Here is a 13,246-nt window from a genome sequence, read left to right on the forward strand (position 1 = left end):
TGAGTTTCTAACGCATCAAGGAACAGAGTCCTGGCCTGCTCAAACTCCCCCTAAATCTCAGGTCCCCAAATCCTGGAGATATCATTGTAAATCTTCGCTGCTCATTTTGTGGCTTTGGTGACACAATTCTCTGGCTGTTAATTCTTGCTGAGAGTTGCCAAACACCTCAGATCAAAACAAAGAATAAACGGCAAGCCATTTATTGGTCGTCTGCAGTCAATGCACACCACACCACACTCGAACTGCAAAATCATCCCTCTATCTACGTACAAGGAGACAGAGAGTCGTGAATGTGCGGGATTCTCTGCCTCAGAAGGCAGTGGAGGCCGATTCACTGGATGTTTTCAAGAGAGAGTTGGAGTTAGCACTTGGGGCTAACGGAATCAGGGGATACGGGGAGAAGGCAGGAACGGGGTACTGATACTGGATGATCAGCCACGATCATATTCAGTTTTCGGCTTGTACTCGCTGGAATTTAGAAGATTGAGGGGGGATCATATAGAAACTTACAAAATTCTTAAGGGGTTGGACAGGCTGGATGCAGGAAGATTGTTCCCGATGTTGGGGAAGTCCAGAACAAGGGGTAACAGTTTAGACAATAGACAATAGGTGCAGGAAGAGGCCATTCGGCCCTTCGAGCCAGCACCGCCATTCAATGTGATCATGGCTGATCATTCTCAATCAGTACCCCGTTCCAGCTTTCTCCCCATACCCCCTGACTCCGCTATCCTTAAGAGCTCTATCTAGCTCTCTAGGATAAGGGGGAAGTCTTTTAGGACCGAGATGAGAAAACATTTCTTCACACAGAGAGTGGTGAGTCTGTGGAATTCTCTGCCACAGAAGGTAGTTGAGGCCAGTTCATTGGCTATATTTAAGAGGGAGTTAGATGTGGCCCTTGTGGCTAAAGGGATCAGGGGGTATGGAGAGAAGGCAGGTACGGGATACTGAGTTGGATGATCAGCCATGATCATATTGAATGGCGGTGCGTACAGGCTCGAAGGGCCGAATGGCCTACTCCTGCACCTATTTTCTATGTTTCTATGTTTAGTTTAGAGACACAGTGCGGAAACAGGCCCTTCGGCCCACCGAGTCCGCGCCGACCAGCGATCGCCCGTTCACGCACTAGTTCCATTTTATCCCACTTTCCCATCCACTCCAGACACACCAGGAGGTAATTTCTACCCACATTAACCCACAAACCCACGTCTTTGGAGTGTGGGAGGAAACCGGTGCACCCGGAGAAAACCCACACAGGTCACGGGGAGAACGTACAAACTCCGTACAGACAGCGCCCCCGGTCAGGATGGAACCCGGGTCTCTGACGCTGTGAGGTGGCAACTCTACCGCTGCAATGTCGTGCCATCCTTGTGTTGCCACGCCTTGAAAGACACTAGACAGTCATAGAGTGATACAGGCCGGAAACAGGCCCCTTGGCCCAACATGCCCCATCTACACTAGTCCCACCTGCCCACACCGGCCAACATGCCCCATCTACACTAGTCCCACCTGCCCACACCGGCCAACATGCCCCATCTACACTAGTCCCACCTGCCCACACCGGCCAACATGCCCCATCTACACTAGTCCCACCTGCCCACACCGGCCAACATGCCCCATCTACACTAGTCCCACCTGCCCACACCGGCCAACATGCCCCATCTACACTAGTCCCACCTGCCCACACCGGCCAACATGCCCCATCTACACTAGTCCCACCTGCCCACACCGGCCAACATGCCCCATCTACACTAGTCCCACCTGCCCACACCGGCCAACATGCCCCATCTACACTAGTCCCACCTGCCCACACCGGCCAACATGCCCCATCTACACTAGTCCCACCTGCCCACACCGGCCAACATGCCCCATCTACACCAGTCCCACCTGCCCACACCGGCCAACATGCCCCATCTACACTAGTCCCACCTGCCCACACCGGCCAACATGCCCCATCTACACTAGTCCCACCTGCCCACACCGGCCAACATGCCCCATCTACACTTGTCCCACCTGCCCGCGTTTGGCCCATTTCCCTCCAAACCCGTCCTATCCATGTACCTGTCCAACTGTTTCTTAAACGCTGGGATAGTCCCAGCCTCAACTACCTCCTCCGGCAGCTCGTTCCATACACTCACCACCCTCTGTGTGGAAAAGTTACCCCTCGGATTCCAGAACCAGGGGCCACACACAGACTAAGAATAAAGGGGAGGCCATTTAAAACTGAGGTGAGAAAAAACTTTTCCACCCAGAGAGTTGTGAATGTGTGGCATTCTCTGCCACAGAGGGCAGTGGAGGCCAATTCACTGGATGGATTTGAAAGAGAGTTAGATAGAGCTCTAGGGGCTAGCGGAATCAAGGGATATGGGGAGAAGGCAGGCACGGGTTACTGATTGTGGACGATCAGCCGCGATCACAATGAATGGCGGTGCGTACAGGCTCGAAGGGCCAAATGGCCTCCTCCTGCACCTATTTGCTAGGTTTCTTTTCCTATTAAATCTTTTCCCGTTCACCTTAAATGGACGGCTTTCTTTAATGACTGGAGCGACTGGGCTTGTATACACTGGAATTGAGAAGGATGAGAGGAGATCTTATCGAAGCGTATAAGATTATTAAGGGGTTGGACACGTTAGTGGCAGGAAACATGTTCCCAATATTGGGGGAGTCCAGAACAAGGGGCCATAGTTTAAGATGAGGAAAAACTTTTTCAGTCAGAGAGTTGTAAATCTGCGGAATTCTCTGCCTCAGAAGGCAGTGGAGGCCAATTCTCTGAATGCATTCAAGAGAGAGCTAGATAGAGCTCTTAAGGATAGCGGAGTCAGGGGGTATGGGGAGAGGGCAGGAACGGGGTACTGATTGTGGACGATCAGCCGCGATCACAATGAATGGTGGTGCGTACAGGCTCGAAGGGCCGAATGGCCTCCTCCTGCACCTATTTGCTAGGTTTCTTTTCCTATTAAATCTTTTCCCGTTCACCTTAAATGGACGGCTTTCTTTAAATCCAAACAGAAATAGAAACATAGGGAGGGGTGTGTTCCAAATGTTCGGTAGCTGCATGACATTCATTTATGTATGAAGTCATGAGTTTAGATGATGCTTGCCAGTTCTGGTTGGCATTCCTCCCGAGAACTGAGGCACTCAGACGCTGGAAACAGGCAAAACCACAAGGACACACTAGCGGCTGGAACGTCGAAGGACGAGAGGGGATCTTACAGAAACACGCCATTGAGGGAGTGCAGCGTAGGTTCGCCAGGTTAATGGCGGGACTGACGTATGATGAAAGAATTGGTCGACTGGGCTTGTATTTACTGCAATGTAGAAGGATGAGAGGGGGAACTTATTGAAACATGCATCTGTACACTGGTGAGACCACACCTTAATAGACAATAGACAATAGGTGCAGGAGGAGGCCATTCGGCCCTTCGAACCAGTACGCACCGCCATTCAATGTGATCATGGCTGATCATCCACAATCAGTACCCCGTTCCTGCCTTCTCCCCATACCCCCTGACTCCGCTATCCTTAAGAGCTCCATCTAGCTCTCTCTTGAATGCATCCAGCGGTAGAGTTGCTGCTTTACAGCGAATGCAGCGCCGGAGACTCAGGTTCGATCCTGACTACGGGTGCTGCACTGTAAGGAGTTTGTACGTTCTCCCCGTGACCTGCGTGGGTTTTCTCCCAGATCTTCGGTTTCCTCCCACACTCCAAAGACGTACAGGTATGTAGGTTAATTGGCTGGGTAAATGTAAAAATTGTCCCTAGTGGGTGTAGGATAGTGTTAATGTACAGGGATCGCTGGGTGGCACGGACTTGGAGGGCCGAAAAGGCCTGTTTCCGGCTGTACATATATGATATATGATATGATATGATAATTGGCCTCCACTGCCTTCTGAGGCAGAGAATTCCACAGATTTACAACTGAAAAGGTTTTTCCTCATCTCCGTTCTAAATGGCCGACCCCTTATTCTTAAACTGTGTGTGGCCCCTGGTTCTGGACTCCCCCAACATTGGGAACATGTTTCCTGCCTCTAGCGTGTCCAATCCCTTAACAATCTTATATGTTTCTATAAGATCCCCTCTCATCCTAGAGTACTGTGTGCAGTTTTGGTCTCCAAATTTGAGGAAGGACGTTCTTGCTATTGAGGGCGTGCAGCGTGGGTTCACCAGGTCAATTCCCGGGAAGGCGGGACTGACATATGATGAAAGAATTAATCGGCTGGGCTTGTATTCACTGGAATTTAGGATGAGAGGGGATCTTATAGAAACATGTAAAATTCTTAAGTGATGGATGGGCTAGATGCAGGAAAAATGTTCCCGATGTTGGGGGAGTCCAGAACCAGGGGCCACACACAGTTTAAGAATAAGGGGTCGGCCATTTAGGACTGAGATGAGATGAGGTGTCAAATTGGGAAAAGGGGACGTACAACGAGATCTGGGCGTCCTAGTGCATCAGTCACTGAAAGGAAGCATGCAGGTACAGCAGGCAGTGAAGAAAGCCAATGGCATGTTGGCCTTCATAACAAGAGGAGTTGAGTATAGGAGCAAAGAGGTCCATCTGCAGTTGTACAGGGCCCTAGTGAGACCGCACCTGGAGTACTGTGTGCAGTTTTGGTCTCCAAATTTGAGGAAGGATATTCTTGCTATTGAGGGCGTGCAGCGTAGGTTTACTAGGTTAATTCCCGGAATGGCGGGACTGTCATATATTGAAAGACTGGAGCGACTAGGCTTGTATACACTGGAATTTAGAAGGATGAGAGGAGGTCTTATCGAAACGTATAAGATTATTAAGGGGTTGGACATGTTAGAAGCAGGAAAAATGTTCCCCATGTTGGGGGAGTCCAGAACCAGGGGCCACGGTTTAAGAATAAGGGGTCGGCCATTTAGGACTGAGATGAGGAAAAACTTTTCACCCTGAGAGTTGTGTGAATTTGTGGAATTCTCTGCCTCACAAGGCAGTGGAGGCCAATTTTCAGGATGTTTTCAAGAGAGAGTTAGATAGAGCTCTTAAGGATAGCGGAGTCAGGGGTATGGGGAGAAGGCAGGAACGGGGTACTAATTGAGAATGATCAGCCATGATCACATTGAGTGGCGGTGCGTACAGGCTCGAAGGGCCGAATGGCCTCCTCCTGCACCTATTGTCTTTGTTTCTATGGTTTCCGAACAATCGTGCCAGTATTTTAAAGAGTGGGCGTTTGTTTAAGGCATCACGGATTTTCCCGTAATGAGCTTGGAAAGATATGCAGTGTATAATCCAGTGGTCAAAATCATGAGAGGAATAGATCGGGCAGAGTCTCTTGCCCAGAGTAGGGGAATCGAGGACCAGAGGACACAGGTTCAAGGTGAAGGGGAAAAGATCTAATAGGAATCCGAGGGGCAACTTTTCCACACAGAGGGTGGTGGGTGAATGGAACGAGCTGCCGGTGGAGGTAGTTGAGGCTGGGACTATCCCAACGTTTAAGAAACAATTAGACAGGTACATGGATAGGACGGGTTTGGAGGGATATGGGCCAAACATGGGCAGGTGGGACTAGTGTAGATGGGGCATGTTGGCCGGTGTGGGCAAAGGTGGGACTAGTGTAGATGGGGCATGTTGGCCGGTGTGGGCAAAGGTGGGACTAGTGTAGATGGGGCATGTTGGCCGGTGTGGGCAAAGGTGGGACTAGTGTAGATGGGGCATGTTGGCCGGTGTGGGCAGGTGGGACTAGTGTAGATGGGGCATGTTGGCCGGTGTGGGCAAAGGTGGGACTAGTGTAGATGGGGCATGTTGGCCGGTGTGGGCAGGTGGGACTAGTGTAGATGGGGCATGTTGGCCGGTGTGGGCAGGTGGGACTAGTGTAGATGGGGCATGTTGGCCGGTGTGGGCAAAGGTGGGACTAGTGTAGATGGGGCATGTTGGCCGGTGTGGGCAGGTGGGACTAGTGTCGATGGGGCATGTTGGCCGGTGTGGGCAAGTTGGGCCGAAGGGCCTGTTTCCATGCTGTATCAGTCTGTGACTAGATGCTAGTCGGTAATCCTTTCCCTGTGAACTATTATTCCAAAGACATTAACCCGTCCGTCGAAAAAACATCTGAAGAATGGGTTTTGAGACAAATAACATTCCTGGAAAATTAAAGGCCTTTTAGAAAATGTAGTGTGGTCAAAAAAGCAAGTTAGCACAGGTTAGGAGACGGTGTTTAGGGGCTTTTGTCTATTAGAGTCCGTGGAGAATCAGCAGCCCTCTATAACCGAGATTACAGGCAACAAGATTTCACTTGAGATCGTTTCCCTTGATCGCAGTTTACAGACTGCACTGCAATTTTTAGAAGCAGGTGGAAAACAGGCTAGACATTGGAGATAGACACAGAGTGCTGGAGTAACTCAGTGGGTCGGGCAGCATCTCTGTGGAGAACGTGGACAGGTACAATGTGCTGGAGTAACTCAGCGGGTCAGGCAGCATCTCTGTGGAGAACGTGGACAGGTACAAAGTGCTGGAGTAACTCAAGAGACAAGAGACAATAGGTGCAGGAGGAGGCCATTCGGCCCTTCGAGCCAGCACTGCCATTCAATGTGATCATGGCAGATCGTTCTCAATCAGTACCCCGTTCCTGCCTTCTCCCCATACCCCCTGACTCCGCTATCCTTAAGAGCTCTATCTAGCTCTCTCTTGAATGCATTCAGAGAATTGGCCTCCACTGCCTTCTGAGGCAGAGAATTCCACAGATTCACAACTCTCTGACTGAAAAAGTTTCTCCTCATCTCAGTTCTAAATGGCCGACCCCTTATTCTTGTTCTGGACTCTTGTTCTGGACTCCCCCAACATTGGGAACATGTTTCCTGCCTCTAACGTGTCCAACCCCTTAATAGTCCTATAAGTTTCGATAAGATCTCCTCTCACCTTTCTAAATTCCAGTGTATACAAGCCTAGTTGCTCCAGTCTTTCAACATATGACAGTCCCGCCATTCCGGGAATTATCCTGGTTAACCTACGCTGCACACCCTCAATAGCAAGAATATCCTTCCTCAAATTTGGAGACCAAAACTGCACACAGTACTCCAGGTGCGGTCTCACTAGGGCCCTGTACAACTGCACTCAGCGGGACAGGCAGCATCTCTGGAGAACGTGGACAGGTACAAAGTGCTGGAGTAACTCAGCGGGTCGGGCAGCATCTCTGTGGAGAACGTGGACAGGTACAAAGTGCTGGAGTAACTCAGCGGGTCGGGCAGCATCTCTGTGGAGAACGTGGACAGGTACAAAGTGCTGGAGTAACTCAGCGGGTCGGGCAGCATCTCTGGAGAACGTGGATTGCATCCAACACTCCCTCCTCACTCTCTTCTCTCCCCCTCCCTCATCACTCTTCCTCCTCAATTTACCTCCCTCCCTCCATTTTCACTATCCCTCCCTCCCCCCTCTCATTCCCTCCCTCCTCATTTTCCCTTCCCTCCCTCCGTCCTTCTTTACCCTCTTCATCTCTGCCAAACCCAAGGAACTGCCTGGGAAAGCCATCGAGCTGACGCGGGCTAGTATGGGACTGTGGGCTGAGTGGCCTGTTTCTGCGCTCCCTCCTCATTTCCCCTTCCCTTCTCCCTCCTCACACTCCCTCCCTTAACTTTCCCCCTCTCGCTCTTACTTTCCCTCCGTCCTCTTCTCATTCCCTCCCCTCTCCACTCTCCCTCACCTCATTTTCTCCTTCCCTTCCCCTCCATTCCTCCTCCTTCTCCCTCCTTACATTCCCTCCCTCCCTCCTCCCTCCTTCTCCCTCCTCCTTCCTCTTTCTCTCCCTCCCTCCGCACTCTCCCTCCTCACTTTCCCTCTTCTCCTCACTTTCTCCCTCTCCCTCCATCTTCTCCCTCCCCCTTCTCTCTCTCCCTCCCACCTTCTCACTCTCCCTCCCTCTTCAACTCTGCCACCCCCCCCCCCCCCACAAGAGGCAAAAACACAGAAAAGGTGCCTGTAAAACCCATTGAGTCAAATGGGCTAGTATGGTGGCTGTGGGCCGAACAGCCTTTCCTTCTCTCTCTCCCTCCCCACTTTCCCTCCCTCCACACCTCCCCTCCCTCCTTCTTTTCTCTCCTACTCTCTTAATTTTTCCCTTCCCTCTTTTCTCCTTCATTTTCCCCTTCCCTCCCTCTTTTCTCCCTCATCTTCCCCTTCCCTCCCTCTTTCTCCCTCATTTTCCCCTTCCCTCCTTCTTTCTCCCTCATTTTCCCCTCCCCCCTTTTCTCCCTCATTTTCCCCTTCCCTCCCTCTTTTCTCCCTCATTTTTCCCTTCCCTCCCTCATTTTCCCCTTCCCACATTTTCCCTCCCCTCCCTCTTTTCTCCGTCTTCCCTCCCTCTTTTCTCCCTCATTCTCCCCTTCCCTCCCTCTTTTCCCCCTCATTTCCCCATCCCTCCCTCATTTACCCCTCCCCTCCCTCGTTTTTCCCTAATTTTCCCCTTCCCTCCATCTTTCCTCCCTCATTTTTCCCTTCCTTCTTTTCTCCCATTTCCCCCTTCCCTCCCTCTTTTCTCCCTCATTTCCCCTTCCCTCCCTCATTTTCCCCTTCCCTCCCTCTTTTCTCCCTCATTTTCCCCTTCCCTCCCTCTTTTCTCCCTCATTTTCCACTTCCCTCCCTCATTTTCCCCTTCCTCTTTTCTACCTCATTTTCCCCTTCCACCCCTCATTTTCCCCTTCCCACCCTTTCTCCCTCATACTCTCTTCCCTCCCTCATTTTCCCCTTCCCTCTCGCATCTTCCCATCGCCTCCCTCTTTTCTCCCTCATTTTCCACATCCCTTCCTCTTTTCTCCCTCATTTCCCCTTTCCACCCTCTTTTCTCCCTCATTTTCCCCTTCCTCTTTTCTCCCTCATTTCCCCTCCCCTCCCTCTTGCCTCCCTCTTTTTCCCCTTCACTCCCTCTTTTCTCCCTCATTTCCCCTTCCCTCCCTCATTTTCCCCTTCCTTCCCTCATTTTCCCCTTCCCACCCTCTTTTCTCCCTCATTTCCCCTCCCCTCCCTCTTGCCTCCCTCTTTTTCCCCTTCACTCCCTCTTTTCTCCCTCATTTCCCCTTCCCTCCCTCATTTTCCCCTTCGTTCCCTCATTTTCCCCTTCCCACCCTCTTTTCTCCCTCATTTCCCCTTTCCCTTTTCTCCCTCATTTCCCCTTCCCTCCCTCTCCTCCCCTCATTTTCCCCTTCCCTCCCTCTTCTCCCTCAGTTTCCCCTTCCCGCCCCTTTCCTCCCACATTTTCCCTCTTTTCTCCCTCATTTTCCCCTCCCCTCCCTCTTTTCTCCCTCATTTTCCCCTTCCCTCCCTCATTTCCCCCTTCCCTCCCTCTTTTCTCCCTCATTTTCCCCTTCCCTCCCTCATTTTCCCCTTCCCTCCCTCTTTTCCCCCTTCCTCCCTCATTATCTCCTCCCCTCCCTCATTTTCCCCTTCCTTCCCTCATTTTCCCCATCCCTCCCTCATTTTCCCCTTCCCTCCCTCTTTTCTCCCTCATTGACCCCTTCCCTCCCTCTTTTGTTCCTCATTTTCCCCTTCCCCCCCACTTTTCTCCCTCATTTGCCCCTTCCTCTTTTCTCCCTCATTTCCCCTTCCCTCCATCTTTTCTCCCTCATTTTCCCCTTCCCTCCCTCATTTTCCCCCATCCCTCCCTCTTTTCTCTCATTTTCCCCTTCCCTCCCTCTTTTCTCCCTCATTTTCCCCTTCCCTCCCTCTTTTTCCCCTTTCCTCCATCATTTCCCCATTCCCTCCCTCTTTTCTCCCCCATTTTTCCCTCCATCCCTCTTTTCTCCCTCATTTTCCCCTTCCCTCCCTCATTTTCCCCTTCCCTCCCTCTTTTCCCCCTTCCTCCCTCATTATCTCCTCCCCTCCCTCATTTTCCCCTTCCTTCCCTCATTTTCCCCATCCCTCCCTCATTTTCCCCTTCCCTCCCTCTTTTCTCCCTCATTGACCCCTTCCCTCCCTCTTTTCTCTCATTTTCCCCTTCCCTCCCTCTTTTCTCTCATTTTCCCCTTCCCTCCCTCTTTTCACCCTCATTTTCCCCTTCCCTCCCTCTTTTTCCCCTTTCCTCCCTCATTTCCCCATTCCCTCCCTCTTTTCTCCCCCATTTTTCCCTCCATCCCTCTTTTCTCCCTCATTTTCCCCTTCCCTCCCTCATTTTCCCCTTCCCTCCATCTTTTCTCCCTCATTTCCCCCTTCCCTCCCTCATTTCCCCTTCCCTCCTTCATTTCTCCCTAATTTTCCCCTTTCCTCCCTCATTTTCCCCTTCCCTCCCTCTTTTCTCCCTCATTTTACCCTTCCCTCCCTCATTATCCCCTTCCCTCCCTCATTTTCCCCTTTCCTCCCTCATTATCCCCTTTCCTCCCTCATTATCCCCTTTCCTCCCTCATTATCCCCTTTCCTCCCTCATTATCCCCTTTCCTCCCTCATTATCCCCTTTCCTCCCTCATTTTCCCCTTCCCTCCCTCCTTTTCCCCTTTCCTCCCTCATTTCCCCATTCCCTCCCTCTTTTCTCCCCCATTTTTCCCTCCATCCCTCTTTTCTCCCTCATTTTCCCCTTCCCTCCCTCATTTTCCCCTTCCCTCCATCTTTTCTCCCTCATTTCCTCCTTCCCTCCCTCATTTCCCCTTCCCTCCTTCATTTCTCCCTAATTTTCCCCTTTCCTCCCTCATTTTCCCCTTCCCTTCCTCTTTTCTCCCTCATTTTACCCTTCCCTCCCTCATTATCCCCTTCCCTCCCTCATTATCCCCTTCCCTCCCTCATTATCCCCTTCCCTCCCTCTTTTTACCCCCAACCGCCAGGAAAAGCCATTGAGCCAGAGTGGGCTAGTATGGGGGCGTTGGGCCGAGCGGCCTCATTCAGTGCGCTAGAGCGCCGCTCGGCCCGGGGTTGTGTCCGTGAGGGGTTCAGGAGCAATAATCCGGCGCGTTTGGGGGGGCCACGGGGGTGTTAGACCGGGTAACCGGCGCCGCCATCGCCTGCGCCTCCTCACCCATCGCCTCCATCTTGTCTTCTGCCCCGCTCCGAGAGGGCGGGACCATGTGGGGGCGGGACTTCCACCAGATCCCGCCCTCCCCCCCGGGACCAATAGGATGCCAGCACTCACTGAGCGGCATCTGCATCCACCAATGAGACCCAGGGATCTGCTCGACTGGGAGACTAACGGGCGCGGCGACCAATGGAGTCGAACCTCGCCTCTCCCTCCCACTGAGGGCGGGACTTGCGTCTAACCAATGGAGACGAGGAGTCCGTGACCGGCAGCTGGTGTGACCAATGGGATCCGGGGTTCAGCCTGATGGGCGGGGCGAAGTAGAGACTGACGGGTGCGGCGACCAATGGAGGGAGGGACCTGCGACCCAGTCCCGGCCAATGGTAAGCCAGGAGTCCGTGACAGGCGGCGTGTTCGGCCAATGGGAGACGGGGATGTGTCTGAGAGGGCGGGGAAACTGGGGGACTGACGGGAACGGGGACCAATAGCCACCAATGGTGTCGATGCTCGTCCCTGAAGGGCGGGACGTGGGGGAGCGGGACCTCTGCCCTGAATCTAGCCAATGGAGACGCGGAACTGGCAGACTGACGGGCGCTCCGACCAATGGCGTCGACGATCGTCTCTCCCTCCCCTGAGGGCTGACCGGCTGTTGGGGCGACCAATGGAAGCCTGGAATCTGCGAAAGGGGCTGGGCACTGGGAGACAGACGGGCACACCGACCAATAGGGTCAACGCTCATCTCTCCCACCCCTAAGAGCGGGTGCCCGCCAATAGGAAGTCAGGGATCCGTGACCGGCAGCGGGGGCGGCCAATGGGAGCCGGGGATCTCCCCGAGGGGCGGAGGGACTTGGAGACTGACGGGCGACACGACCAATAACGACCAATGGTGTCGACGATCGTCCCTGAAGGGCGGGACGTGGGTGCGCGGGACCACTTTCCTGAATCTAGCCAATGGGAGCGAGGAAACTCTGACCGGCAGCTGGGGGGACCAATGGGATCCGGTGATTTGTCTGACGGGCGCGGCGACCAATGGCGTCCACGATCGTCCCTCCCTCCCTCGCCTGAGGGACGGGACTTGCGACCCAGACCCAGCCAATGGAGACGAGGAATCAGTGACTGGCAGCTCGGTCGACCAATGGCGTGGAGGCCCGTCTCTCGCCCCCCCCTGAAGGGCGGGACTTTAACCCTAAATCTAACCAATGGGAGCGGGGACGCAGTGACCGGCATCTCGGGCAACCAATAGCGTCGACGCGCGTCTCTCGCCCCCCCTCCACTGAAGGGCGGGACGTCAGAGGGCGGGACCTCTACCCTGAATCTAGCCAATGGGAGCGGGGACTCAGTGACCGGCAGCTTGGGCGACCAATAGCACCGACCGTTGGCGGTGGGGAGGCCAATGGGAGCCGAGGATCTGCCCAAAGGGCGGGACAGCTGGGAGACTGACGGGAGCGGCGACCAATAACGATGACGTTGGTCCCTGAAGGGCGGGACTTGGGAGAGCGGGATTTTTAAACCTTGAATCTAGCCAATGGGAGTAAGGGATTCCTGACCGGCAGCTGGGGGAACCAATGGGTGCCGGTGAAATGTCTGAGCGGCGGGACAACTGCCCTGAATCTAGCCAATGAAAGTGAGGGATTCCTGACCGGCAGCTGGGGGGGCCAATGGGAGCCGGGAATCTGCCAGAAGGGCGGGAGGACGGGAGACTGACGGGAGCGATGACCAATGATTTCGACGCTCGGCCCTGCAGGGCGGGACTTTAAACCTGGATTTAGACCAATAGCATCGACAACTGGGAGACTGACGGGAGCGGCGACCAATAACGTCGACGATCGGCTCGTCGGCCCTCCTACAAGGGCTGGACCTGAGCCCCGGACCCTCCAATAGCGGTAAGGATTCCTTGACCGGCAGCTGCGGCGGCCAATAGCGCCGACGGTGATCACGCCCTCACCCGAAGGCGGGACCAGGCGCGAATCCATCCAATAGAGGCGAGGATCTCCTGATGGGCAGCTGGGGAGGCCAATGGGAGCCTGGAATCTGCCAGAAGGGCGGGGAGTGGGGAAGGGGAGACTGACGGGCACGGCGACCAATGGCGTCGACGCTGGCCCACCCGAAGGGTGTGTTAGGGCGGGACTTCCGCCATGACTTTAGCCAATGGGAGTGAGGAGTCTATGACCGGCAGCTGCCTCGACCAATCAAGTCGTCGCTCTGGTCGGACCCACCTCCGAGGGCGGGTCTCAGATCTCGTTATGGGCATCTGGGGGTAGCCAATGGGAGCCTGGAACCTCCCAGAAGGGCGGGGAGGCTGA

General features: G+C 53.8%; 1 protein-coding gene across 1 annotated transcript in view; it reads left to right on the forward strand.

Moving 5' to 3' along the window:
• LOC144611188 (major histocompatibility complex class I-related protein 1-like) overlaps positions 1 to 12,112 on the forward strand; it is a 29,843-nt gene extending 17,731 nt beyond the window's left edge. The window contains exon 6 of the mRNA XM_078430240.1: positions 11,718 to 12,112. Within this exon, the coding sequence (XP_078286366.1) occupies positions 11,718 to 12,112 (395 nt within the window). The remainder of the gene's footprint in view (positions 1 to 11,717) is intronic.
• The last annotated feature ends 1,134 nt before the right edge of the window (positions 12,113 to 13,246 follow it).

Source organism: Rhinoraja longicauda, chromosome 39 (assembly GCF_053455715.1).
Source record: "Rhinoraja longicauda isolate Sanriku21f chromosome 39, sRhiLon1.1, whole genome shotgun sequence".
Taxonomy (NCBI): Eukaryota; Metazoa; Chordata; class Chondrichthyes; order Rajiformes; family Arhynchobatidae; genus Rhinoraja; species Rhinoraja longicauda.